The 27,864-nt window shown below is 38.5% G+C and overlaps 1 protein-coding gene across 12 annotated transcripts; it reads left to right on the top strand.

Annotated features, from left to right (window-relative positions):
* The first annotated feature begins 6 nt into the window (after window positions 1-6).
* On the top strand, window positions 7-27,864 carry ZNF84 (zinc finger protein 84). Of its 12 annotated transcripts, none has more exons than XM_044930345.2 (6): window positions 7-226; window positions 1,843-1,955; window positions 5,147-5,339; window positions 18,903-19,029; window positions 20,300-20,395; window positions 21,817-27,864. In XM_044930345.2, the coding sequence occupies exons 3-6, from the start codon at window positions 5,325-5,327 to the stop codon at window positions 23,787-23,789; spliced, it is 2,211 nt and encodes a 736-aa protein (XP_044786280.2). In that variant the 5' UTR covers window positions 7-226; window positions 1,843-1,955; window positions 5,147-5,324; the 3' UTR covers window positions 23,790-27,864. The 12 variants fall into 12 exon arrangements, with proteins under 12 accessions (XP_044786280.2, XP_044786277.2, XP_006078291.2 ...); XM_044930342.2 differs by having other exon boundaries at window positions 3,748-5,339; XM_006078229.4 differs by having other exon boundaries at window positions 7-246.

Genomic DNA, 27,864 nt, shown 5'->3' with positions numbered 1-27,864 from the left:
GGGCCTTTCCCGCGCGCACGCGCAACCCTCTGCAGCCGGCTTGGCCCCTCTCTTTGTCCTTCGCCACCACGCGAGAGGCCACTGTGCAAGTGTCCGCGTGCTCGTGCGCGCGCTGTTCCCCGGCTAGGCTCCAGGCCGTCGGGAATCCCGCGGATCTGCCCGGGTCGCGCAAAGCCCGGGGGCGGGGCGGTCACTTGGGTCCAGGTCCCCGTCCGGCGCGTCCGTGGTCCGAGGCATTTTTTGCAGGTTCCGGGGCTGGATCCCTGTGGGGCGGGCGGCGGGGACTGAGAGGGCTCGTGGGGGCCGGGTTGGGGGTCGTGCCAGGGCTGCAAGTGGGCGTCCTCATTTCGGCCTGGATCTCAGTGGCTGGGTTGCGGTGGGCACCGGTGGGCTCTAGCGGTGGGGGGAGGCCCTTCCTCCGCCGCTGCAAGTGCTGAGCACCTTGACGTTTCCTTCCAGACCGGCTCGTACAGGTGGTGTCTCCCACGCGCGTGCCCGGCCGCGCGCGACCTTCGGGACACACAGCCAGTCGTGTGGGCACCCTGGGCGTGTACGCGGGGCGACCCGATTGTTCGCCTCCATCCCGGCTCCACCCAGCTTGCCTCTGCTTTTATCAGTAGGATTTTTTTCCGAGGCGTCTCTAGTAACAAAAAAGCCAAACAACTTTGACAGTTGCTAATGCGGTGAGGACAGCGTTGGCCTCAAGCCTTGTCTCTGACTTTGACCCACAACTGCCACTTGAAACAGTCAACTCACAGTTCCTGGGTCTCAGGCTTTTCATCTGAAACCGAGGGAGTGGCAAGAAATGACCTTTTCTTCCCTAGCTTGGAAGCTTTTTGCAGTCATTAAAACACATTATTTTATTGATTACTTATTGATTCCTTACTGTTTGTTTCAACCACATGGTGCTGGACTGAAACTACTTTGCTTGCCTGTTTTCTTGGGTTAAGGATTTTAAAATATGTTCACTGTCGTCAGTTTAGAGTATTGATAAACAGATTCAAATGAAAATCATTCATGATCCCATCAACAGGAAATAGTCACTGCTAACGTTTTGTACATCTTTTAGTCAATAAATGTGTGTATATTGTTAATAATCTTAGTTGTTCCCTTTAAGAAAAAAACAACAAAATTGGGAATATGCTACATATCCTGCTTAAAGCCCTTACAATCTATCACAAATATGTTAAGTTGAAATATTTTGTCCCAAGTGGGGAGTTTGACCTTTCTGGGGGAGTTCTTTCAACTTGCCCCTGAGATCTTTTCTTTCTCTTATTTTTCTCCTTAGTCTGCCCTGCTGCCATCATCTCTGGACAGGGGACTCTATCATGCGTATACTGGGAATATAAACAGGGACGCCCAAGACATTTGCCCATCCCTCTTTCTACTGCTGTTGTGGATCTTTGGTCACAGGCCCTGGGGTAGACTGCATGAAACCAGTGGCCCCAATCTACCATTCGTGCATATATCATCTGTTTGGGGCACATGAACTTTTGTGCAGTATTACTTCTGTAATGAATGCTGAATGCATCAAAAAAGACAGCATGGTATATGGAACATCTGGCACATAGTTGTTTACTTGCTACATTGTGTCTGACTCTTTTGGGATCACATGGACTGCAGGTGGGCAAGGCTTCTCTGTCCTCAAGATTTCCTAGGCAAGATTACTGGAGTGGGTTGCCATTTCCTTCTCTAGGGGATCTTCCCAACCCAGGGATCCCACCTGTGTCTCCTGCATTGGCATGCAAGTTCTTCACCACTGAGCCACCAGGGAAGCCTGGCACATGATAGGTGTGAGTAAATGTCACTTTTCGTTGTTCTTTTTCCCTTGTAATTCCACAGGACTTGATGCTGAGTGGGAACTTCGGGATGATGATGAAGGTGCCCCTTCCTCCTGCAGGTGAACGTGAGCATGTCATGGGGAGAACTGCAGTGCTGTGCAGGAAACTGCTGAGGTAAAGTCAAACCCATGAAGTTAAAAGGGGTCAAATTTTATAGCGGAGGGGTAGGCTTCCATTTGCTGAAGGAATACATGGAAGTCAAGGGGAAGAGCACTCAGGGAGAGCTCTCTCAAGAGCCAACCTGCAAAAATATTTGTTTAAATTAAATGAAAATAAGGTCGAATCTATTGTGCTGAGCAGTTAGCATCAAATTTTTAAAAACTACCACACTTATGGCTTATCACACTTTTTCCACCTCAAATTCTTATGCCTCATTTCAACATTTCTCTCTACTCTTGATAAATTTTCTCTGAAACCCAACTAAACTTTGCCAAGTAGTTTCTGACAAAGGAAATTTAAAGATCACATTGTGAATTTGGCTGTCTGCTTAATTTTTATTCCATGAAATAAAGTGAAAGAGTAACACAAAGGAAATGACCTATTTATTTACTAGAGGTGTATCATCCTTGTCTGGGGTTTGTGTGTATGTTTGTATTATGATTGACTTTTCTTGAACCACACAGAGGTTATTACATTTTTTAATGGTTAAATCTATTGGCTTTTAAGTAACATTTTTTTACTTTTGCCTTCGTAGCATGTGTAGGGACATTTTCCCCCAAACTACACAAATACTCACTTGTGTTTCTTTAGGCACTATCATGGTTTTCATTATTTTAAGTTCTGATCCCTCTGAAAGTACATTTGACCCTTGAAAAATAGGGGTATGAAATGCGTGGGTCCACTTATATGCAGTTTTTTTTTCAATAAATACCACAGTACTGTATGATCAGAGGTTGGTTGAATCTGCAGATATGAACCGTGGATATAGAGGGCTGACTATAATATTATGTGAGGATTTTTGAATGCATGGGTGGTGAGGGGGGTTAGTGTCCCTAACCCTCAAATTGTTCAAGGGTCAACTGTAGTTTGTTGTAATATATGAGATAGATATCTGGCTTTATTTTCTTTCAAGTGTTAATCACTTCTCCTATTCATTAAGTAATCGGGTTTTACTTTGGGTGTGAAGTGCCACATTTATTGCATGAGAGATTTACATATTTGGGCTGTTACGGTTTATTTAGCTGTAAATCTTTTGTGGAGACAGTATGAAATACTTTTTTTTAATGTAATTTTACAATATATGTTAATATTACATGGACCTATTTACACTTATTATCTTGTGTTTCCCAAAATGTCCAAAGCTGTTCCTGTACCTTTTTTTCTTCCAGGTGAACTTTAGAATTGCTTGTTAAAAAAATTTTTTTCACATTGTGATTGAAATTGACTAAAAATATAAGTCATTCAGGGCTGAATTATGAAGTCTTTCTGTCCTAGAAAGACCAATTTGTGTGTGAGGAAGTCTATTTTTATAGTCCCCATTGGTGGTTTTAGTTTGCTTTAGCCTATGAACTGTGTACATTTCTTGTCATGTATATTTCTATATTTTATGTATTTTTTCTGATATACATAGATTTTTTTTCTACCTTTTTATTTGTTTAAATAAGAAGGCTGTTGATATTACAGTACTGTCTGTTGATCTGGAAAGATGGTTTGCATAGTGGGAAGAAAGCAAAAACAGTTTTTAAATGTGACCTTATATTTTTGTTAAAAATATCCAGCTTGTTTATACCACCTCTTAAGAGTGGTTATGTTTGGTCACAAGAAAGAAATTTTTCTTATTTAGTTTATATACATTTCTAAGTTTTGTCATCATATTTTACTTCTGTAATAATAATTATGTCTCTCTTTGTTGAGTTCTTATGTGTGCCAGTTCCAGTTCTAAAATGAATATATTTTCACAATTTAGGGTATATAAAGAAATCATTTCTTGTGTAACTGGAAAGAACTTCAATATATATTTCTGAGTTGACCCCAAGGGCTGAATCACAGGAAGACATGAAAGGGAAGAGGTTGGTGTTTGAAGTGCTGCTTTAGTGTGTCATAGGGATGAGCAGGCTGTTCTTCATTTGTGTTTCTCTGGAACTAAGGTGACAGAATATGTGCATGGAAATAAGAGCTAATTCTGGGATGTATGGTGAGTGTGTGAACATATCTATACATGAATACACACAATAACTTTATGATTTTGGAAGTAAATATCTTGAATGTAGGGCTTCCCAGGTGGTTCAGTCATAAAAGAATCCACCTGACAATTGAGGAGATGCAGGCTTGATCCCTGGGTCAGGAAGATCCCTGGGGAAGGAAATGGCAACCTACTCTAGTATTCTCGCCTGGGAAATCCAACGGACAGAGGAGCCTGGAGGGCTATAGTCCATGGAATTTGAAAAAGGGTCAGACACGACTAAGCAACTAAATGACAACAACCCTGAACATAGCAAAAAAGAGAATAGCATTCATTGCTGATACTTAATAGTTGTTCAGTCATTGGCATACTCTAAGTTTCATTTTTTGTTCTATAAAATGGAGATTTTTAATGCTTTTCTGTCAAATGCCTTTTGGGTTGTCTGTGAGGGTTGTTATAAAGTGTTTAGTATTTTGTCTTATATACTGAAAACACTCAGATGTGAGAGCTATTGTTATTGCCAGGAACTAGTCACTTTCCCTTTAATATCTCATTTATTCCTCAGAATCCCCATGGCATTACATAGCAACTAAAGATTAATTCTCCAGAAATATATAATCTCTATGCTTCAAACAACATAACTTTAAGCATATAATCAAAACATCAACAGAAGTACAAGGAAAAACTGGCCAATCTATAGTATTGGGAGAATTTAACATACTTCCTTTAGAAATTGATATGATTGGCAGACATAAATTAGGGAGGTTATAGATTTTAAACCTTAGTTTCCTATTTGTTCTTACCCAAAGTCACAAAGCCAGGAAAAGGAAAAAGTTGATTAAAACTTAGATCTGTTTTAATACAAATCACATAAGCTTTCCAAAAGTCTATCTGTCTAACACAAAGCTGCCTTGTGCTTCCCAGCACTGTCCCTCAGTGTCCTCAGTGGACATTAACTGAATCTCAGGATTACTTCTGCTGAGTAATCTTTATCTGTGTGTAGAGACATACACTTCTGCCATTCTTTTGTATCACATTCTATTTCTATCCCTGGTAGTCCTGTGTCAGTTATACAGAAAACACACTCTGGCATTAGATGATTATCAATTCCTATTTCCTAGCAAGAAAGGAAGGGATTTTAGGTGCACTGTGAATATACCAATTGAAGTGCATTGGTCCCCAGGTTCACAGATCCTGGTTCCCCACAAATAAGCCTGCTCGTGTGAGACAAGAAAGGCATTCCCAGCAGAGAAATTCATTCCTGGTGTTAAAGACCTCACTCCAGAGCTTCAGGGTAGAAGCAGAGGCCACAGGACTGAACAAAACTCAGACTTGCTGATCATCTCACACAGGCTGCAGAAATGACCGTGTTACAGGTGAGTTTGTGTTTATTCCTCATTATTTTTCCAGGGGATTAGAAGGAGTATGTAAGAATGAAAAAGGAAATATTACATTGTTAAGAAGTCAGGGGAAGATTACCCTCAGAATGGAAGATCCAAACTGGGACAAAATCAAAGCAGTGATGCAATAACTATAGGGCCTTGACAAGTTCTTAAAGTTTCAATTTTTATAAGCCTTAGTGTCCTACATAATTATTGAATGAGCTATAAACTTCTCAAATTCTCGACAAGTGTAATAAATATATGAATTGTATTATCTAAAGGAAAAAGCAAAATTCTTCATGGAAAGGAAGTATTTATTGGTCACTCCTTGGGGAAGCCTTTAAATAAATGATATAGTGGTAATGTCCTCAGGAGAAACATGGTAATAAATACAAGAGTATTGTAGCCATTTTTCATGGTTTTCCACAGAATGTGACCCAAGGGTAGTATGCCAAAGCCAAACTTAATCACCATAATTATTTATTTATTTACCTCTTTAGTCGTGAAGCAGAATTCACATGGAGAAAAGTTCATAAAATATTAAAGTGCAGCTTAATGTGTTATCAAATGAATACCCGTGAAACCACCATTTCATTTCAAGAAATTGAAATCACAATTTCAGTCCCAATCACAGTTTCTTCCTGACAGAGGGAACCAGGACTCTAGCTTCTGTAACCATTTCCTTGCTTGTCTGTTTAGTTTTACCCCTAAGTGTTTATCCGCAAACACTGCAGTTGGTTTTGTCTGCTGTTGTGCATGCTCATTTGTGTTTTGCTTCTTTCACTTTCACTTTCATTTGTTTCTGAGATTCATTGCGTTTGCAAGCTCTTCAATGAAGGTAGCTTCTTCTTTTTTTAAGAAATATACATTCAATTTCCTCAGTTTATTTTTTTCAAAGCTTTAAAAAAAAAAAAAGTTTATTTATTTGGCTGTGTCGGTGTTTAGTTGTGGCATGCAGGTTCTTCCTGCATCTTTTCAGGATCTTTCATTGCAGTGCACAGACTTTCTGGTTGTGGCACATGGGCTCAGTAGTTGCGTTGTGTGGCCTTAGTTACTCCACAGCATGTAGGGTCTTAGTTCCCAAACCAGGACTCAAACCTTGTCCCCTGCATTGCAAGGCAGATTCTTAACCACTGGACCATCAGGGAAGTCCCTGAAGGCAGCTTCTTAATACCATCAAATCCAGCCATTATCAAGTTTCCATTAGTCTCATAAATTCATAAATTGTCATTTGTTTGCATCAGACTCAAGTAAAGTTCATACAGTGCAGTTAATCTGTCTCTTAATCTTGACACTGCGTATTTTTTTCTATCCAAATCATTTGTTGAAGAGGCCAGGCCATTGATCTGTAGTTTCTCACTATCTGAAGGCTCTGAATAAGTGATGTGGTGGTAATACATGCCCATGGTGTTACTGGTGTGTTGTCACCTGTGTTTCCTATAAATTGGTAGATTCAGAGATGTGCTGTCCAGTACTGAAGCCACCGGCCACATAGGACTGAACTTAAGTTAATTCAGTTAAATCCTTTTGTCACAGTTGTCCCCGCTCAAGTGCTTAGTAGCCACAGATTGGACAGCCATGAACTGGGTAGCACAGGTAAAGAACGTTTCCATCATCACAGCAAGTTCCACCCTGAGGTTTGATCAGGTTCAAGTGTGACTTCTTGGCAAGAATGCTTCAGAAGTTGTTGTCGTGCTTCTTTCAGGAGTTGCACAATGCCCACAGGTCTCTCTTTGTCTTGCTATGGCTTTAAATGATCACTGCTTGTATGGATCATTTCATTAGGAGCTGCAAAATGATAACACCCTCCTTGTAACATTTTTCTTATTTACTAACTAGAATCCTGTTCTCTAGTACCACAATATACATCAAGGCTCAGTTTATACATCTTCTGCCCTACAATTAGTAGCTTAAAATTTAGTTATCATAAAATTTTGTTATAATTTTTAAAGTATGGCCAAAACATAGAAATATACTATATTTTTGCTTATTGGCTTGGTATTCAGGAACTTCATAAGCCCATTTAAACTAACTAATAATTTTTCTTTAGATTTGGTTAGATTTCCATGTTTATAAAAATATCAGCAATACTTTTTTTTTAATAAAAAGAAATTCCACTGACTTCCTAGTTTGCTAAGACTTTCTATAACAAATAAATGTTGATTATTTTTCAATTTTTGATGTGTTGTTTCATCTGTTTGTTCTTTTTCATACTTTTATATTCTCCCTTATGAAATCTAGTCCTTCTTTTTGAAAAACATAAATGTGCTTTTTTAAAGCTGTTAGATTTTTCTGTTATTTGTAGCTCTTGTGATGTACATTCTTCCACTTACAGATATGTTTTATCTGTATCTACTGAGATGATAATATGTTTTTCCTTAATCTATTAATATAGTAAATATCAATGATTTTTTTTTAAGTATTAAATCAACCTTGAATTTTGGGGATAAACTCCAGCTTATTTTTGATATATTTTCTTCTTTATATTTTGTTCAGTATAGTACTTTGGTGATGTTGTTTAGGATTTTCAAATCAGTGTTCATGTGTAACTTGGCCTTTGCTTTTCCCTTCTTAGCAGTATCCCTATTGAGTTTTGTTATCAAGATCATGTAAGTGTCAAAAAGTTTATCAAAAGTTGCTTCCACATTATAGAAGAGTTTAGTAAAATTGGAATTACTTCAGCATTAAATGTTTATAAAATTAACTAGTAAAGCCATTTTTTTGTGAGATTTAAATTCAGGAAACCAGTTTTCCACATGGCCAATGCATGATTTGTAAAATCATTAATGAGTAAATGATCCATTTAAGAAGCAAGATAAAACAATAGATTTTAATGTGACCGTGTGAGAAGTTCACCAATATGAATGAAGATTCTACATTGCAGCTCATTTTTGTGAGACCAGTTGATTAGTTTTGATGTGATATCAAAGAAGAATGTCCACAATGAACTAATTCTAGTTGTTGTAGGGTCTTTTGGATTTTCTTTACGCAATCATGCCATCTATGACAGTTTTACATGTTGTTTTCAATATTTATACTTGTTCCTCGCATTGTATTGTTCTGACCTCCTGCAGTACTTTGTGGACTAGAGATGGCATTAGGAATACCCTTGTCTCCTTAGGAACACCCAGGCCTGCACTGTCCACTACATTGCACATCACAGGGGCTCACTTCTGACACCAGCCACCTGGAATTAGCACAGACTCTGCAGAGTGAGAGCACCATCCCCAACAAGAGTGCCTTCACTTTAGTTGATAGCTGTAAGTTCAAGAGTCCTCAGGCCACACACAACACTTCTGTCCAACTGGCTGCAAATTGGGGGGGTTCCTATGACCCCCTCAGGTTCGATGGAACAGTTCACAAGACTTAGGAAAGTGCTATACCTAAAACTAGTTTTATTACAAGGACACAAATTAGGACCAGCCAAATGAAGAGACACAGAGTGAGGTCTGGCAGGGTCCCAAACACAGAGCTGCTGTGCCCTCTCCCGGTGGAATCAGGATACATCATCCTCCTGGCCTATGTCTGCTTACCAGCCAGAAAGCTAACCTGAGGCAGAAATATCCAGAGTTTTTATTGGGTGTTCACTGTGTAGGTGTGATTGATTAAACCCTGGCCATTTGATGGAACTCAGCCTCCAGCCCTGTCTGCTCCATGGAGGTTGGACTGATAGCATCTTTCTGAAAGCCCCAACCCTCCAATCCAGTGATTGGTTTTCCAGCATGGCCAGTGCCCACCTGGAGACTCCAGCAGCCCACCATGAGTTACCTTGTTCCATAAACTCAGGAGGGACCCACCACTAATAGCACAGAAATCTGCCATCCCAAAAAAATGGCACAAAAACCAGTTGTATAACCTATAGCCATTAGCTTCACACACTGCTTAATTAAAATTAAGTAAAATAGAAAAGTCAGTTTCTAGTCACCTTTGACATATTCAGTAGACACTGGTGGCTGCCAGTGACTATATTGGATGGTATAGATATGAGCATTTCTGTCGTCAAAAGAAATTCTGTTGGACAGTGCTGTTCTAGTCCTCAGAGACCAAGCACTCAGTGTTTCACCATTAAGTATGATGCTAGCTGTACATATTTTATAGATTATGATTATCAGATTAAATTTCCTTCTATTTCTAGTTTGTTGATAGTATTTTACAATGAACAGATTTTCACAATATGCCTTTTCTGCATTTTGAAATGATAATGGCTTTTCTCCTTTATTCTGTTAATATAATAGTGATTTCAGAATCAATATCTTACATAATTGAAAGAAACCTCATTTGGTCAGGCCACATTATACTTTTTATGCATGTGAATGTGTTAGTTGCTCAGTCGTGTCCAACTCTTTGCAACCCCATGGATGGTAGCCCTCCAGGCTCTTCTGTCCATGGGATTCTCCAGGCAAGAATACTGAAGTGGATAGCCATTCCCTTCTTCAGGAGGTCTTCCCAACCCAGGGATCAGACCTGGGTCTCTTGCATTGCAGGCAGATTTTTTTACTGTCTGAGCCACCAGGGAAGCCCCTTTTCTGCATGGCTAAATTCTATTTGTTAACACTTTGTTAGGAATTTTGATTCTCTAAGAGCTTGTAATGTTCTTTTGTTGTGTTCATGTCTGATTTGGGATTAGAGGTCTGCTGGCCTTATAAAATGAATTGAGAAGTTTGCACTGTTTATTCTCTGAAAGAATTTATATGAGATCATTTTATTTATTCCTTGAATGTTGGGAAGAATTCACCTCTGAAACCATCTAAAACTTGTGGGTTTTTTGAAGGAAGGTTTTAAATTGTAAGGGTGAATTCCTGTAATAGTTAAAGGACTAATTCAGACCTTCTTTCTTCTGTCACTTTTGAGTACATTGTCTTTGAAGAAATATATCTATTTTATCTAAGTTGTCATGTATGTTGGCATAAATTGATTAATATTGTTATCTTTTTAACACCTTTATTGAACTATGTCAGTAGTATCCACTGACATCACTGACAAGTGTATAATTCAGTAATTTTTTTAGTAACTTTATATTGTATAACCATCATTGCAGTCCAGTATTAGAAGGGTTTATCATCCCAAGAGAATCTCTGTGACATTTGCAGTCGGTTCCTCCTCCCATCCCCAGCCTGAAGCAACCACTAATTTTCTTGCTGTCTATGCAGGTTTTCCTTTTGGAAATATCATATAAATGGATTTTTATAAAAGTGAAATCTTTTGTTTCTAGCTTCTTTCAATTAGCATAGTATTTTTGAGGTTCATCTATGTTTTAGTATATGTCAGAAACACATTCTTATTGTTGAATAGTATTCCATTATGTTGAATATATCATTTTTTATTTATCCATTCACCACTTGATGGACACTTGGAATATTTATACTTTTTGGTATATTTGTTATATAAATATAATTTTTATAAGTAGTACTAATATGAACAATCACTTATAAGTATTTTATTAATCAAAGTATAGATGATTTACAATGTTGTGTTACTTTCAGGTTATAGCATTTGTATCTATATGCATATATATATTCTTTTTCAGATTCTTTTTCATTATGGGTTATTATAGATATTGAATATAGCTCCCTGTGCAGGTCCTTGTTGATTATCAATGGGATTTTATGTATAGTAGTGTATATATGTTAATCCCAAACTTCTAATTTATCGCTTCACATTTCCCTCCTTTCCCTTTTGTTAGCCATAAGTTTGTTTTCTATATTTGTGAGTTGTTTCTGTTTTATAAGTAAGTTCATTTGTATTACTTTTTTAGATTCCACTTATAAGTGATGTCATATAATATTTGTCCTTCTCTGTCTGACTTACTTCTCAGCATGATAATCTCTAGGTCCATCCATGTTGCTGCAAATGGCATAATTTCATTCTTTTTTGTGACTGGTATTCCACTGTGTATATATGTACCACATCTTTATCCATTCATTTTTCCATGGACATTGAGGTCACTTCCATGTCTTGGCTATTGTAAATAGTGCTGCTATGAACTTAAGAGGTGCATGTATCTTTGCAAATAAGAGTTTTCATCTTTTCTGGATATATGTCCAGGAGTGAGATTGCCAAATCTGTGGTAACTCTATTATTAGTTTCTTAAGGAGCCTCCATACTGGTTTCCAGAATGGCTACACAAATTTACATTCCAACCAACAGTGTAGGAGGGTTTCATTTGCTCCATGCCCTCTCCAGCATTTATTATTTTAGACTTTTTGATGATGGCCATTCTGTCTGCTGTGAGGTGATACCTGATTGTAGTTTTGATTTGCACTTAAAAAAAATAATAATTAGACATCTTTTCATGTGCTTTTGGACCATCTATATGTCTTCTTTGGAAAAATGTCTACTAATGTCTTCTGCCCCATTTTTTGATTGGATTGTTTTTTTTTTTTTATATTGAACTTTATGAGCTGTTTGTATATTTTGGAAATTAAGACCTTGTCAGTCACATCATTTGCAAATATTTTCTTCCATTCTGTAGGTTGTCTTTAAATGTTGTTTCTGGTTTCCTTTGCTGTGCAAAAGCTTTTATGTTTAATTAGATTCAATTTGTTTATTTTTGCTGTATTTCCATTACTCTAGGAGACAGATCCAAAAAACTATTTTTTGAGATTTATATCAAAAAGTATTCTCCCTGTGTCTTCCTCAAGGAGTTTTATAGTATCCAGTCTCACAGTTAGGTCTTTAATCCATTTTGAGTGTATTTTCGTATGTGGTGTTAGAGAAGGTTCTACTTTCATTCATTTACGTGTAACTGCCCAGTTTTCTTAGCACTGCATATTGACAAGATTATCTTTTCTTTGTTGTATGTTTTGCCCTACTTTGTTGTAGATTAATTGACCCTAGTGTGTGGGTTTGTTTCTGGGCTTTCTATCTAGTTCCATTGATGTATATGTCTGCTTTTGTGCCAGTACCATAATGTTTTGATTACTGTACCTTTGTAGTATAGTCTGAAGTCAGAGGGTATGATTCATCCAGCTCTATTAAAGATTCTTTACTGGTTATTTGGGGTCTTTTATGTTTCTATACACATTTTAATACTATTTGTTCTATTAATAGTTCTGTGAAAAATGCCCTAATTTCATAGGGGTTACATTGAATCTGTAGATTGGGTATTATGGTCATTTTAACAGTATTGATTCTTCCAATGCAAGAAAACATAGTGTATCTTTCCATCTATTTGTATCACCTTTAATTTTTTTCATCAGCATCTTGTAGTTTTCAGAGCACAGGTCTTTTGCCTCCTTAGATAAGTTTATTTCTAGGTATTTTATTCTTTTTGATGCAGTGGTAAATGGGATTGTTTTCTTAATTTCTCTTTCTGATATTTCATTATTAGTATATAGAAATGCAATGGATTTTGGTGTATTTATTTTGTATGCTGAAACTTTACCAAATTTATTGATGAGTTCTAGTAGTTTTCTGGTGGCATCTTTAAGACTTTCTGTGTATAGTATCAGGGACTTCCCCAGTGGCTCAGCAGTGAAGAATCTGCCTGCACTGCAGGAGACTTGGCAGTAGACAAGTGTTCAATCCCTGGGTTGGGAAGATACTCTGGAGAAGGAAATGGCAACCCACTCCAGTATTCTTGTCTGGGAAATCCCATGGGATCCCAGACAGAGGAGCCTGGTGGGCTGTAGTCCATGGGGTTGCAAACGAGTCAGATATGACTGAGCACCTAAACAACAATGTATAGTATTATATCTTCTGCAAACTGATAATTTTACTTCTTCTTTTCAGATTTGGACTCCTTTTATTTCTTTTTCTTCTCTGATTGCCATGGCTAGGACTTCCAAAACTGTTGAATAAAAGTGGCAAGAGTGGGCATCTTTGTCTTGTTCCTGATCTTAGAAGGGATACTTTCAGCTTTTCACCATGGAATATGATGGTAGCTGTGGGTTTGTCATATATGGCCTTTATTATGTTGAGGTATGTTCCCCCTATGCTTACTTTGTGGAGTTTTTATCATAAATGGGTGTTAAATTTTGTCAAAAGCCTTTTTTGCATCTATTAGGATGATTATATGGTTTTTATTCTATTGTTTGTTAATGTGGTATATCATGTTGATTGATTTGCAGATACTGAAAAATCCTTCTCTCCCTGAGATAAACTCCTTTTGATGATGGTGTATGATCCATCCCTTTACTATATTGTTGGATTCACATTGCTAGTATTTTGATGAGGATTTTTGCATCTATGTTTATCAGTGATATCAGCCTGTAATTCTCTTTATTTGTGTGTGATACCTTTGTCTGGTTTAAGTATCAGGGTGATGATGGCATCATAGAATGAGTTTGGAAGTGTTCCTCTGCAAGTTTTGGAATAGTTTCATAAGGATAGGTATTAACTCTTTAAATGTTGATAGAATTCACCTGTGAAGTCATCTGCTCCTGGACTTTTATTGTTGGTAGTTTTTAAATTACTAATTCAATTTCATTACTGGTAATTGATCTGTTCATATTTTCTATTTCTTTCTGGTTCAGTCTTAAGAGATTATACTTTTCTAAGAATTTGTCCATTTCTTCCAGTTCAGTTCAGTCACTCAGTCGTGTCCAACTCTTCATCCCCATGGACTGCAGCATGCCAGGTTTCCCTGTCCATCACCAATTCCTGCAACTTGCTCAATCTCAAGTCCATCAAGTTGGTAATGCCATCCAACCATCACATCCTCTGTTGTCTCCTTTTCCTCCTGCCTTCAATCTTTCCAGCATCAGGCTCTTTTCTAATGTCAGTTCTTTGCATCAGGTGGCCAAAGTACTAGAGCCTCAGCTTCAGCATCAGTCCTTCCAATGAATATTCAGGACTGACTTCCTTTAGGATTGACTGGCTTGATTTCCTTGCAGCCCAAGGGACACTCATGAGTCTTCTCCAACATCACAGTTCAAAAGCATCAATTCTTTGGTGCTCAGCTTTCTTCATAGTCCAACTCTCACATCCATAGATGACTACTGGAAAAACCGTAGCTTTGACTAGATGGACCTTTGTTGGGAAAGTAATGTCTCTGCGTTTTAATATGCTGTCTAGGTTGGTCATAGCTTTTCTTGAAAAGATGCTTTTCAAGGAACAAGCATCTTTTAATTTCATGGCTGCAGTCACTATCTGCAGTGATTTTGGAGCCCACTGAAATAAAGTCTGTCACTGTTTCCATTGTTTCCCCATCTATTTGCCATGAAGTGATGGGACCAGATGCCATGATCTTAGTTTTCTGAATGTTGAGTTTTAAGCTAACTTGTTCACTCTCCTCGTTCATTTTCATCAAGAGGCTCTTTCGTTCCTCTCCACTTTCTGCCATAAGGGTGGTGTCATCTGCGTATCTGAGGTTATTGATATTTCTTTCTGCAATCTTGATTCCAGCTTGTGCTTCATCCAGCCCAGCATTTCACATGATGTACTCTGCATATAAGTTAAATAAGCAGGGTAACAATATACAGCCTTGACATACTCCTTTCCCAATTTGGAACCAGTCTGTTGTTCCATGTCTGGTTCTAACTGTTGCTTCTTGATCTGCATACAGATTTCTCAGGAGGCAGATAAGGTGGTCTGGTATTCCCATCTCTTGAAGAATTTTGTGCAGTTTGTTGTAATCTACACAAAGGCTTTGGCATAGTCAATAAAGCAAAAGTAGATGTTTTTCTGGAACTCTCTTGCTTTTTTAATGATCCAGCAGATGTTGGCAATTTGATCTCTGGCTCCTCTGCCTTTTCTAAATCCAGCTTGAACATTTTGAAGTTCACAGTTCACGTACTACTGAAGCCTGGCTTGGAGAATTTTGAGCATTACTTTGCTAGCGTGTGAGACGAGTGCAATTGTGTGGTACTTTGAGCATTCTTTGGCATTGCCCTTTTTTGGAATTGGAATGAAAACTGACCTTTTCTAGTCCTGTGGCCACTGCTGACTTTTCCAAATTTGTTGGCATATTGAGTGCAGTACTTTCACAGCATCATCTTTCAGGATTTGAAATAGGTCAACTGGAATTCCATCACCTCCCCTAGCTTTGTTCGTAGAAATGCTTCCTAAGGGCTGCTTGACTTTGCATTCCAGGATGTCTGGCTCTTTGTGAGTGGTCACACCATCATGGTTATCTGGGTCAGGAAGATGTTTTTTGTATGGTTCTTCTGTATATTCTTGCCACCTCTTCTTAATATCTTCTGTTTCTATTAGTTCCATACCATTTCTGTCTTTTATTGAACCCATCTTTGCCTGAAGTGTTCCCTTGGTATCTCTAATTTTCTTGAAAAGGTCTCTAGTCTTTCCCATTCCATCGTTTTCCACTATTTCTTTGCACTGATCACTGAGGAAGGCTTTCTTATCTCTCCTTGCTATTCTTTGGAACTCTGCATTCAGATGGGTATATCTTTCCTTTTCTCCTTTGCCTTTAGCTTCTCTTCTTTTCTCAGCTATCTGCAAGGCCTTCGCAGACAACCATTTTTCCTTTCTGTATGTCTTTTTCTTGCATTTCTTCCAAGTTGACCATTTTATTGGCATATAGTTACTTGTAGTGGTCTCTTGTGAGCCTTTCTATTTCTGTAGTGTTGGTTGTAATTTCATTTCTGAGTTTATTGATTTGGGCCCTCTCCCCTTTTTTCTTGATGAGTCTGGCTAAAGGTTTGTCAGTTTTATCTCTTCAAAAAACCAATTTTTAGTTTCATTGATCTTTTCCTTTTTTTTTTTTCTTTCCTTATCTCTATTTCGGTATTTCTCTTCTGATCTGTATGATTTCTTTCTACTAACTTTGGATTTTGTTTTTCTTTCTTTAGTTGCATCACATGTAAGGTTGGCTTGTTTATTTGAGATTTTTCTTGTTTTCTGAAGTAAGCTTGTATCACTATAAACTTCTCTCTTAGAACTGCTTTTGCTGCATCCCGTAGGTTTGGGGTCATCATATTTTTATTTTCATTTGTCTCTAGGTATTTTTTTTTATTTCCTCCTTGATTTGTTCAGTGGTCCATTGAATCACTGGCATATTACAGCCTCCATGTGCTTGTATTTTTTGCAGTTTTTTTTTTTTTCTTTGCAGTTGATTTCTTCAACCATGTTGTGGTTGCAAAAGATGCTTGATATGATTTTAGTTTTATTAAAATTATGTAGGCTTGTTTTGCAGTGATCTGGAGAATGTTCCACATGCTCTTGAAAAGATTGTATATTCTGCTGATTTTGAGTGTAATGTTCTCTATATTTATATTAACCAGTTTAGTCTAATGTGTTCTTTAAGGCCAGTGTTTCCTTACTGATTCTTTAGTCTACATGATCTGTCCATTGATGTAAGTGAGGTGTTAAAGTCCCCTATTTTATGTGTTTGTGTGTGTGTGTGTGTGTAATATATAAAACCAGTGGCCCAGCAGTAAAGAATCCACCTGCAATGCAGGAGACACAGGAGATGGCAAGTTCAAACCCTGGGTCAGGAAGATCCTCTGGAGAATGAAATGGCAACCCACTCCAGTATTCTTGTCTAAAGAATCCAGTGAACAGAGGAGCATGGTGGGCTACAGTCCATAGGGTTGCAAAGAGTCGGATATGACTGAAGTGACTGAACACAGCAGCACAGCACATTATTGTGTTACTGTCAGTTTCTCCCTTTATGTCTGTTAACATTTGCATTATACATTGAGGTGCTATGTTAGGTGTATATTTTTACAATTATTATATCTTCTTCTTGGATTGACCCCTTAATTATTATATAGTGTCCTCTTTTGTCTTGTAACACAGAAGTTCTGGATTTGTTTCTGTAGGTCTCCTTTTTCCTGTCTTTTGTTCTCTTCTCTTGTGATTTGATGACTCTCTTTAATGTTAGGCTTGTATCCCTTTTTCTTTTCTGGTGTGTATATCTATTACAGATGTTTTGATTTGTGGTTACCATGAGGTCTTTGTATAGCAATCTATATATATAAGTGATTAAGTTGCTCATCTTTTTAATTTCAAATGCATTTTTTAAAGCCTGCATTTGTGTTCTCCTCCCCTCACAATTACTGTTGTTACCATATTTTACATCTATTTTATGATCCCTTAACTGCTTATTGATAAATGATTTTACTAGCTTTGTCTTTTAACCTTACCAGCTTTATGTGTGGATTACCAGCTTTACTGTGTGTTTGCCTTTACTGGTGGACTTTCTCATTTCTTAATTTTCTTTTTCACCTTGAGACATTCCTTTGTCATTTGTTGTAAAGCTGGTTTGGTGGTGCTGAATTCTTTTAGGTTTTCTTTAGTCTTTAAAGTTTTTGATTTCTGTCAAATCTGAACAAGATTCCATGATAGGCTAAGTATTCTTGATTGTAGATTTTTCCCTTTCATCACTCTCAAAGTGTGTGATGTGCTGTTTACAGTCAGGTTTCTTATTTTCTGGTGGTATTTTGAATTTTTAAAAGAGTATGTTTATGCTTTCTTGTCATCTTAGAAGACTTTGGGACAGAAATCCATCTTGATTTAAAATCCAGATACCACGACTTCTCTAGTGGTCCATTGGTTAAGAATCTGCCTGCTAATGTAGGAGATAGGGGTTCGATCCCCGATCTGGGAAGATTCCTCATGCCATGGGGTAACTGAGCCCATGCAACTACAGAGCCTACACTCCAGAGCCTGCGAGCCACAACTACTTAAGCCTGCTTGCTCTAGAGCCTGCATGCCACAACTACTGAGCCTGCATGCCACAACTACCAAAAGCCCATGTGCCCTAGAGCCTGTGCTTTGCAACAGGAGAAGCCACCACACTGAGCACCTTGTACACTGTAGCAAGCGAAAGGCCAAGCACAGCAACAAAGATCTAGAGCAGTCAAAAATAAAAATAAATAAATAAAATTAATTTTTAAAATATCTGGATATCTTTCTGCAACCTAAATTAAGTTATATCACTTCCATCCTGTAAAAGCTCTAATGGCTAATTGTCAGCAGTGATAAGGTGTGGTAACCACATCTGCCTTGCTCCCACTGTGGCCTGCAGTCCAGTCACTACAATGTACCCTGTGACCTTGTCTGACTGAACTGTTTATACTGTGTTACCCCTAGCAGTTTGGGTCCCCATTTTGGACCTGCTGTCACTCAGAATGCTTTTGTACCCCCTTTTCTATGGAAACCACTACTAATTTCCTAAAACTTTATTTCATGTATCACCTCTTCAATAGAGACTGATGTGACCATAGATGGAGTGCTAGGCTCCCTCTCTGACCCATGTCATGCCCTCTCTGGCCTTTCTGCCTCAACTCTTAAAGCAACTTGCTTTATTTATAAGTGTACACATTTGTGTATGTCTACAACCTAAGAAGTTTTTGAGGATATTGTTTTATTATCTTTCTTTTGTCACTGCCTCTTCTGGTGCCAAATTTGACATTCAGTGAAAACTTTGTTGGTGGTTTGGAAAATTTAAAGTCATGTATTTCAGTTCTCATGTAAATGAGAGGATGAAAGAATGCGTAATTGCTTTTTATCTCACAAAATAGAGTGCAAAAGTTGGGACCCAATAGACATTCTGTAACTTGCCATGATAAGAATGATGTGTTTAAGCTCTGGTACTTGTTTCCTACATCACCTAGTGATTCCTGCTTCTGATTCACTAGGATTGTGCTCTTACAGGGGTCATTCTCATTTGAAGATTTATCTGTGGACTTCACCCAGAAGGAATGGCAGCTACTGGACCCCCATCAGAAGGACTTATACAAGGATGTCATGTTGGAGAATTATAGCAGTCTCGTGTCACTAGGTAAGAAAAGCTACCCAGGATTTCCCTGGCAGTCCAGCAGTTAGAACTCTGTGCTTCTACTTCAGGAGGGCCTGGGTTCAATCCCTGGTCAGGGAATTATGATCCTGAGAGCTTTGTGGCATGGCCAAAAAAAGAAAAACTTCCCAGAAGACCTCATATTGTATCTAGTACCTTGCTTGTTCTTTTTTAGTTTCTGAGAGTTCTGGGACTTGCAAAATTTTTAATGATTTTGGACCTAAATTTTAGAGATCAAAGTTCTTGGACTAGGACAGTCCCAGGGAAAGTATTTGAACCTCACTTTCCAATAATGAAGTCTTAATTTCATTGTGCCACCTCTGAAGCTAATAGTAATAGTGGTAATTAGGCTCCTGAGGCTTCGCCAACAAAGGTCTGTATTGTCAAAGCTATGGTTTTTCTAGTTTTCATATATGGATGTGAGTGAGAGTTGGACCATAAAAAAGGCTGAGTGTTGAAAATTTGATGCTTTTGAACTGTGGTGTTGGAGAAGACTCTTGAGAGTCACTTGAACTGCAAGAGGATCAAACTAGTTAATCCTAAAGGAAATCAATCCTGAATATTCATTGGAAGGACTGATGCTGAAACTGAAGCTCCAATACTTTGGCCACCTAATGTGAAGAGCCAACTCATTAGAAAAGACCTTGATTCTGGGAAAGATTGAATATGGTTGGATGGCATCACTGACTCAGTGGACATGAGTTTGAGCAAGCTCTGGGAGATGGTGAAGGACAGGGAAGCCTGGCATACTGCAGTCCATGGGGTCACAAAGAGTTGGACATGACTGAGTGACTGAACAACAACAAAGCTCCTGAGACATGTAATTTACCGAATTTCACATACTGTTCTTATATTGACTCAATTGTAAGAGCAATCCTGTGTGGCAGATGTGTTGCACTCTTTTTTTTTTTCTTCTTCTTCTTCTAATGAGGAAATTGAGACAAAGAAAAAAGTTAAGTATTTTTCCCAAGGCCTGACAGCTAGGAAATGAAAGAGCCTGAATTTGAACCAGGGCAGACCAACTACAGAGCCTCTGAAGGGTTTATGGTTTTGGACTTGAGTTATAGAAGTCAAAGATTCTTAGACCATATTATCCACTGGGGAGACTGTTACCATTCCTCTGAGGATTGTTTACTTTGTTGGTATTCATGTGGGTGGCTTCACTGGGTCAACTAATTCCAAACCTTGCTCCTTCTTCAGAGGCCTCAAAGGCCATGCAGTAGAGGCCAAGGTCTTTGTGATTTTCCCTGAACAGGGTATGAAGTTATGAAACCTGGTGTCATCCTTAAATTGGAGCAAGGAGAAGACCCATGGACAGGAGATGGAGAAATTCCAAGTTCAGACTCAATAGGTGAGTGTATGAAGACCAGGCAGAGGAGAGAAGGTGGAAGTCATTCTCAGCGGGGTGGTGGTTGGCATCCTTGAAATGTGCCTTAGAGGGCTCTGTTCAAAATCTCAAACCTTTAACAGTGATTCAGAACAGTTAACACGAGCTACTGAAGTGAAATCACATTACATGTGGCTTCTTTGCTCATAGCTTGAAGTACATATGGCTTCTTTGCTTGTAGCTTGAAGTGAAATCTTTCCAGCTGATTTGGCCCATGACGTTATTCCCAGTCTTTCACATCTGGGACTTTGACTTCTTGTTAGGTATTCTGTCTCCTGATGTGGTTAATCTCCTTTTGTCCTCCCTTCTCTCTGTGGTCAAAGACACCTGTGCTTGACTATCAGGGCTTTATTTTTCCTCGCTTTGGGTGTCTCTGATGTGAAACCCTCTCTGTTCAGCCTTATTATGTCAGAAAGTGGATTATCATTCCTCCCAAACTGTTGGTCCACTTCTCCCCTAGTTGGTCAAGTTCTGTTGTGCTTTTTCTGTAGCTAAGACATGGAGTATATGGAATTACCTCTTTTCTACCTTTTTTTTTACTAAGTTTTTTACCTTTGGAAAACATCTTTTGAAAGACTTCTCTATTCACACTTAAAACTAAGGCTAGTCTGAACTTCCCAAATTACTAGCTAGTGTAGATCCCGGTTCTCACCTTCTTTTGTGAGTTACGTGGCACCACCAAGCATCCAGCACTGCTCTGATCAGCTGGGCCCTCCTCCTCATTTCCTATTGTGTGACACTGACTTAATTCAAGGTCCCTCAAAAGCAGACCCTGAGATACTTAGTGGGACTGTGATTTCCACAGTGTCAGTGGGAGAAGGGGAAGTGAGATGGGGTGAGAGAGGAATGCATGAACAGTGTGCTTCTGGGAACCCTCTGAGGAACCAGAAAGCTAGTACCACCCTCTGCCTCCTGTCTCTTAGTGACTGAGTATTGCCCCAGGGAATATTAGGGCTCCAGAGTATCTGGCATCCCTGAATATGGCCCAAGAATGCACTTGCAGCCCATCTCTCCATCTCGTGGTGGAACAATGTGGGCACGCTGGTTGGGCCCCACAATTGACCTGAGCTGCAGTGTCCTCTGAGTGTGGCTGAAGAGGGGCAGATGACACTGAGGACCTGTGGAGTGAGCCCATGTAGCCTATTCAGCAGTTACTCCCTTTGCTCCAAATTGGTGGTCAGTTTCATTTAAACTTAATCTACTGTCTGCTTTCTGTTCTTGTTTACAGTGTTTAAAGTGTTTTTCAATACCTAGAGGTTAGACATTGCAGTCATACTAGGAAACGAAACATTAAAAGGCATTAATTCCCTCAAATAGCATTTCTAGGTTTTTATTCAATAAACACGACTATGGAAAGACTTATGGGATTTTTTTTTCCTTCATAGATCAAGTCTTTCAAGTAAATGGTCACATGACTTGGCACAAGGATAACAAGAAGTTTAAAAATATGAAACAAGATCATGAATGTGATGCACTTGGAAAAAAGTTTAATCTGAGCACGAACTTTATTCCTTTAAGGAAATCAAACAAAGAAGGTGACATAGATGGATTAATTTTAAAACATCATTTAGATTTTCTTATTCCGAAAGCAAACTATGTAAGAATGGAACCAGCTGACTTAAACATATTTGATAAATTATTTCTCCATACCAAGACTGAGGCAACTGATACTTGGTTAAAATATTATGCATGTGATAAAGTTAGCTATAAGAAGTCACAGATCATCATATATCACAGAAGTCGTTCAGGGGAGAAGCTCTATGAATGCAGTGAATGTAGGAAACGCTTCAGTAAGAAATCAAGTCTCATTAAACATCAGAGCAGACATATAAGAGAAATAGCCTATGGCTGTGGTAAATGTGGCAAGACTTTCCCCCAGAAGTCACAGTTTATTACACATCATAGAACTCATACAGGAGAGAAACCTTACCATTGTAGCCAGTGTGGGAAAGCCTTCTCCCAAAAGTCACAGCTGACATCCCATCAGAGGACACATACAGGAGAGAAACCATATGAATGTGGTGAGTGTGGGAAAGCCTTCTCCCGGAAGTCACATCTCATATCACATTGGAGGACACACACAGGAGAGAAACCCTATGGATGCACTGAATGTGGGAGGGCCTTTAGTGAAAAGTCAAATCTCATCAATCATCAAAGGATTCATACAGGAGAAAAACCTTTTGAATGCAGAGAATGTGGAAAAGCCTTCAGCAGGAAGTCACAGCTTGTCACACATCACAGGACCCACACAGGAACAAAACCCTATGGATGTAGCAACTGTAGAAAAGCCTTCTTTGAGAAATCAGAGCTAATTAGACATCAAACAATTCATACTGGAGAGAAACCCTATGAATGCAGTGAATGTGGGAAAGCCTTCAGAGAGAGGTCTAGTCTTATTAACCATCAGAGAACCCATACAGGAGAGAAGCCTCATGGATGCATCCAGTGTGGGAAAGCCTTTTCCCAGAAATCTCACCTCTTATCACATCAGATGACACACACAGGAGAGAAACCTTTTGTATGCACTAAGTGTGGGAAGGCTTTCAGTAGGAAATCCCAGCTTGTCAGGCATCAGAGAACTCATACAGGTGAAAAACCCTATGAGTGCAGCGAATGTGGGAAAGCTTTCAGTGAAAAATTAAGCCTCACTAATCACCAGAGAATTCATACAGGAGAAAAACCGTATGTGTGCAGTGAGTGTGGGAAAGCCTTTTGTCAGAAGTCACATCTCATATCACATCAGAGGACACACACAGGAGAGAAACCCTATGAATGCAGTGAATGTGGGAAAGCTTTTGGTGAAAAGTCAAGCCTTGCAACACATCAGAGAACCCATACAGGAGAAAAACCTTATGCATGCAGGGACTGTGAAAAAGCCTTCTCCCAGAAGTCACAGCTCAATACTCACCAGAGAATTCATACAGGAGAGAAACCGTACGGATGCAGTCTTTGTCAAAAAGCTTTCTTTGAAAAATCAGAACTAATTAGACATCAGAGAACTCATACAGGAGAAAAACCTTATGAATGCAGTGAATGTAGGAAAGCCTTCAGGGAGAGGTCAAGTCTCATAAATCATCAGAGGACACATACAGGAGAGAAACCCTTTGAATGCAACGACTGTGGCAAAGCCTTCTCTAGGAAGTCACACCTCATACCACATCAGAGGACACACACGGGAGAGAGACCCTACAGTTGCAGTGAATGTAGAAAGGCCTTCTCTCAGAAGTCACAGCTTGTTAATCATCAGAGAATCCATACAGGAGAGAAACCTTTTCAATGCAGTGAATGTGGGAAAGCCTTCTCCCAAAAGTCACAGCTCATTAATCATCGGAGAACTCATACAGTAAAGAAATCCTAAGAATGGTGTTAATGTTAGTCTTTGACAGAGATCTTCATCAGTTATGGTAAATCTTTCAGATAATAGTTACATCACTTTATATGTCTGAATGCACTTTTAAGTTAGGAACTCTAAATAGGTTATGTCAGGGAAGCTTTCAGCAGACTAATGTGTTTATTATATTAGAATCCATAGAAGGAGAATGACCCTATGAATTGCAGTGGATTTCAAAAAGCTTTCAAACCGTAGTCAAACCTTTTACAGTAGAAAATTAACAGTACAGAAGAATACTGTGACTATCAGAAAGCTTTCCAGAGATCAAATTTCATTAGCCATTGGAAAAATTACCACTGAAAATGAACCCTATTCCAGTGAGTTAAGGAAAACTTCATGAATACAGCAAGTGAGGTGATATTTTCATCAAGAAATAACAGCTCATTGTACATAAGAAGATGCCCTCAGGAATGAATTCTTTGAAAATACTAAATATAGGACAATCTTCGGCAAGTAACCCCACCATATTGTATCCTGTGGGTATACCTAACAGTTTAAAGACATTAGAAATACATGCCCCTTGAAATAATGCTATAATAGAAAGCCATGCACTCTTTATAGACATGGGTACCAAAAATAACTGGTTCTAAATTATATTAAGGCTCAAGTATGAAGTTTCTAAAAATGTCAATAAATTGAGTCTTTGGAATACAAAATTTCTCCATGGTATATAATTATGGCTTATTTTCCTGTGTCACAGGCTGTGTTTTGTATTTTGGAATTACAGATGGTAATGTAATTGGGAGCATGAGATGCACATGCCTTGTAGTGCCTCTGATGTCTATCAAGACATACTATGTGCCACTGGTTTTTCTATTTTAATAATACTATAAAAATGGTAACTCATAGGACATGTCTTACTGCTCAATAAGTAGCATGTAATATCAATACATTTCCTTATGATTTGTTAGTTTATAAAAAGCTCTATTGTTGTCAGTGACCTTTCTCTTTAGTAGTAAAAGCCAACATTATATAAAGTCTTTTGGATCCTAGACTCTGAAAAACAGTTTATATAAAACTTGGTTAATAAGTATTCTAGTGGTACGTGTGAATTGTGAGGAGTGTGCACTGTGACTCTGCACTCCTCAGCGGCATTAACTTGGAGAAGAATGCCCTCCTTGTGTAACAAGGTGCCTCCGTGCATCCAGTGTGTGTATCTTAAGTGTTATGTCACCCAAGAACAACTTGTATTTTAATTTACTGTGATGAATTGTCATGAATATTGTGTGCTGCTATTATGTTTTTGGTGTTTTGTAAAATATCCTGTAAAAATTAGATGAAGAAACTAGTTATTTGAGAGTCACTATCCAGAGAATATAAAATACAGAAGATTTCGTGGTGAGAACCATATTTTTTATGTATCCCAGGAAGCCTATTTTGCCTTCCTGCAGATTTCTGTGATTACCAGACAGGTATCAGAAAACAAGCTTTTTATTATTTTATCATTGGAAATATTTGTGTTTAACTTGCCTTTCAACTGTCATATCATGCACAAGAGAAAGTTCCCATGTGTGCTTACAATTTTATAAGGGTGTTCCTTCTGGAAATGCATGACCCATGCCTAGGTCTATTTAGACTTTTGTAGTAATCTCTCTATAATGTTGTTCAACAAAATCAACTATGTTTTTTGTATGATGGTGAAATTCAGAAAAGTCTAGTCTAGTTTCCATACTTGGAAAAATCAGGCCTTCTCTCATGCACAAGTCGTTTTAACAGTGTGGTGTTTGGTAACTTTGATTCTAGCAGCATTTTTTTACCTACAATTTTACATCATTGTTGGAAAATTGGAATATTAAATAAATAAGGGTAATTTCATAAACTATTGTACCAAAATTTCAACAAAATCCTATTTCCCAAATTTTTATTCATACATAAATTTATGGACTTCCTACTTTTCTCCCTAATACCTTAGGTCATTTTACCAGGTTGGTGAAACAGACCTTTGTAAAAGAACAAGTAGTTACAGTGTGGTGTTTTACTTTGTGGGTTGTTGTTGTTGTTTTCCATTTTTTCTTTTCCATCTATCCTGGGTCTCTTTCCTCAGCCCAATGATTGACTTGTTGGGTCTTGGATTGGGCCCAGGAGTCTGTTGTCTAAAAACTTCCAAGTTTTTCTCATTCCTGTTCTAGATTATTTTTGAACTATTAAGCAGTTAGTCTTAGAACTTCCTTTATGAGATGATGAAATTTTACCAGCCTTTTGATTGAATCCCAAGGGCGAATGTGTTTCCTAACGGTCTGATGTCAGTCATCCCGTGCCAGGGCTGATGGCTGGCAGCAGGGCTTTTGTTTATCAAAATACCTGATGTTCCACATCCCAAGTGTGTGGTGTAGAACTCACCTGGCATTCTGTCTTCTGAAGGGTCACAAGAGGCCTCTGATTCTGAAATTAGAGATTCTTAGTGTTACATTTTTAAGACACCTTGGTAAACCACAAAAATATATTTCCCATCACTGATTCCTACTACAAATGCTGCATCAAGAAGAAAGCCAATTTTAAAGTTAGGCTGGATTTACCTATGGTTTTGTGAAGCTCAATAATTGAGGAGCATCTCTTTCCCTTTCCTCTTTCACCACCCAGGTTCCTCCATTGGTGTGGAAACAATCCTGCAGGGCATACTTTCTATTATATTCATTACACTAAGTACTGGATCTTCTGGAGGTCCTATCTATGAATTCTGAGACCTATACAAGGATTGCCTTGTGTTCAGCTTTTCTTTGTGGGCTCTGATATTTTCAGACACCATTATCTGTATGAATCTATATGTTCCTGACATTTTGATTTCATGTGACATTTTGATCACATGTAGAACCCTGAGATGAAATGAACCCAAAGAATACCAGACATATCTACCAATATCTGCATTACATAGCAAAGTATACATCCATAGACATTTGAACTCTACACTCAAGACCTCAGTCATTTGGTCATTTACTCCAGTATGTGCCCAGATTGTCAATTTCATTGAGTTTGTTAGCCTACAAACATGATACCAACAAGTTTTCAGATGCTGAGCACCTAGTGCTGGCCTGCATGCCAGTTAAGTAATTCAGCCATGACTTTTGCAGCTGTATGCATATTTTTTTGCCCTTCTCGTCCTTTCAGTCCATTTTTTGCACTTATATATATACTAGTTATTTTAAGATGCAATTCTGACTATACACTCTTGTATTGAAATACCATGTGGCTAACTGTAAGACTTGGCTTCCCAGGTGGCTGAGCAGTAAAGAATCCACCTGCCAATGTAGGAGACACAGGAGACATGGCTTTGGTCTCTGGATCAGGAAGATCCACCTGGAGAAGGAATGGCAATCCACTCCAGTATTCTTACCTGGCAAATCCCATGGACAGAGGAGCCTGGTGAGCTACAGTCCATGAGGTGGCAAAGAGTTGGACATGACTGAGCACATGTGTGTGCATGCACACACACACACAATTGTGGACTTAAGCTGTAATATCCTCATTGTATATGAGGACTTTTATACAAAACCATACCTGTTCATAATTTATGAATACTTTATCTTTCCTCTTACAGTTTTGGTTTTGTTTTGTTTTTGCGTCCTTAAACTATTTGAGAGTTCTACAATCTCTCATTTTATGCTTTTGTGTGTGTGTGCTTTTTTGTCGATCTACTGCCACTGAAATGCCTTTGTTCCTTGTTAAATACCTATTCAACCTATGTGAACCTGTACATGTATTTCACTGGTGATAAAATCGTTGCATGTTTTATCTTTCCCATTAGGAAGCTTCTGGAAAGCTAGGACTCTCTTGTTTGTCTATATAATTTTCACAACTGAAGCTTTGGTACATAAATGTGAGTGGTGTCAGTGGCTGTGTTTTCTACCACATGAGGAGGCATAGCTGCAATGAGAGAAGTGTGAAGCCACCATGGAAGCCAAGTCATGAGCATCCTGGCTGGGTTCCAGGATCTGGTTCTTGTCTTGAAGTCTGGGTTCATCTCTGCCATTTTCCTGCCTTGATTATTGGATTTTTCTGTGAAATATCCTAAATATCCTTATAATAAATCCCCATGTTTGTTTCA

Source organism: Bubalus bubalis, chromosome 17 (assembly GCF_019923935.1).
Source record: "Bubalus bubalis isolate 160015118507 breed Murrah chromosome 17, NDDB_SH_1, whole genome shotgun sequence".
Classification (NCBI taxonomy): Eukaryota; Metazoa; Chordata; class Mammalia; order Artiodactyla; family Bovidae; genus Bubalus; species Bubalus bubalis.
The sequence above is the reverse complement of the archived record's forward strand: the minus strand, read 5'-3'. Positions and strand labels throughout refer to the sequence as shown.

Coding starts and splice junctions, on each gene's coding strand:
- ZNF84 (XM_025267918.3), top strand. CDS start 13,212: ATGGAATATGATGGTAGCTGTGGGTTTGTCATATATGGCCTTTATTAT. Junction 13,266..18,902: donor ATGGCCTTTATTATGTTGAG/GTATGTTCCCCC, acceptor GTGCTCTTACAG/GGGTCATTCTCATTTGAAGA. Junction 19,030..20,299: donor TAGCAGTCTCGTGTCACTAG/GTAAGAAAAGCT, acceptor TTCCCTGAACAG/GGTATGAAGTTATGAAACCT.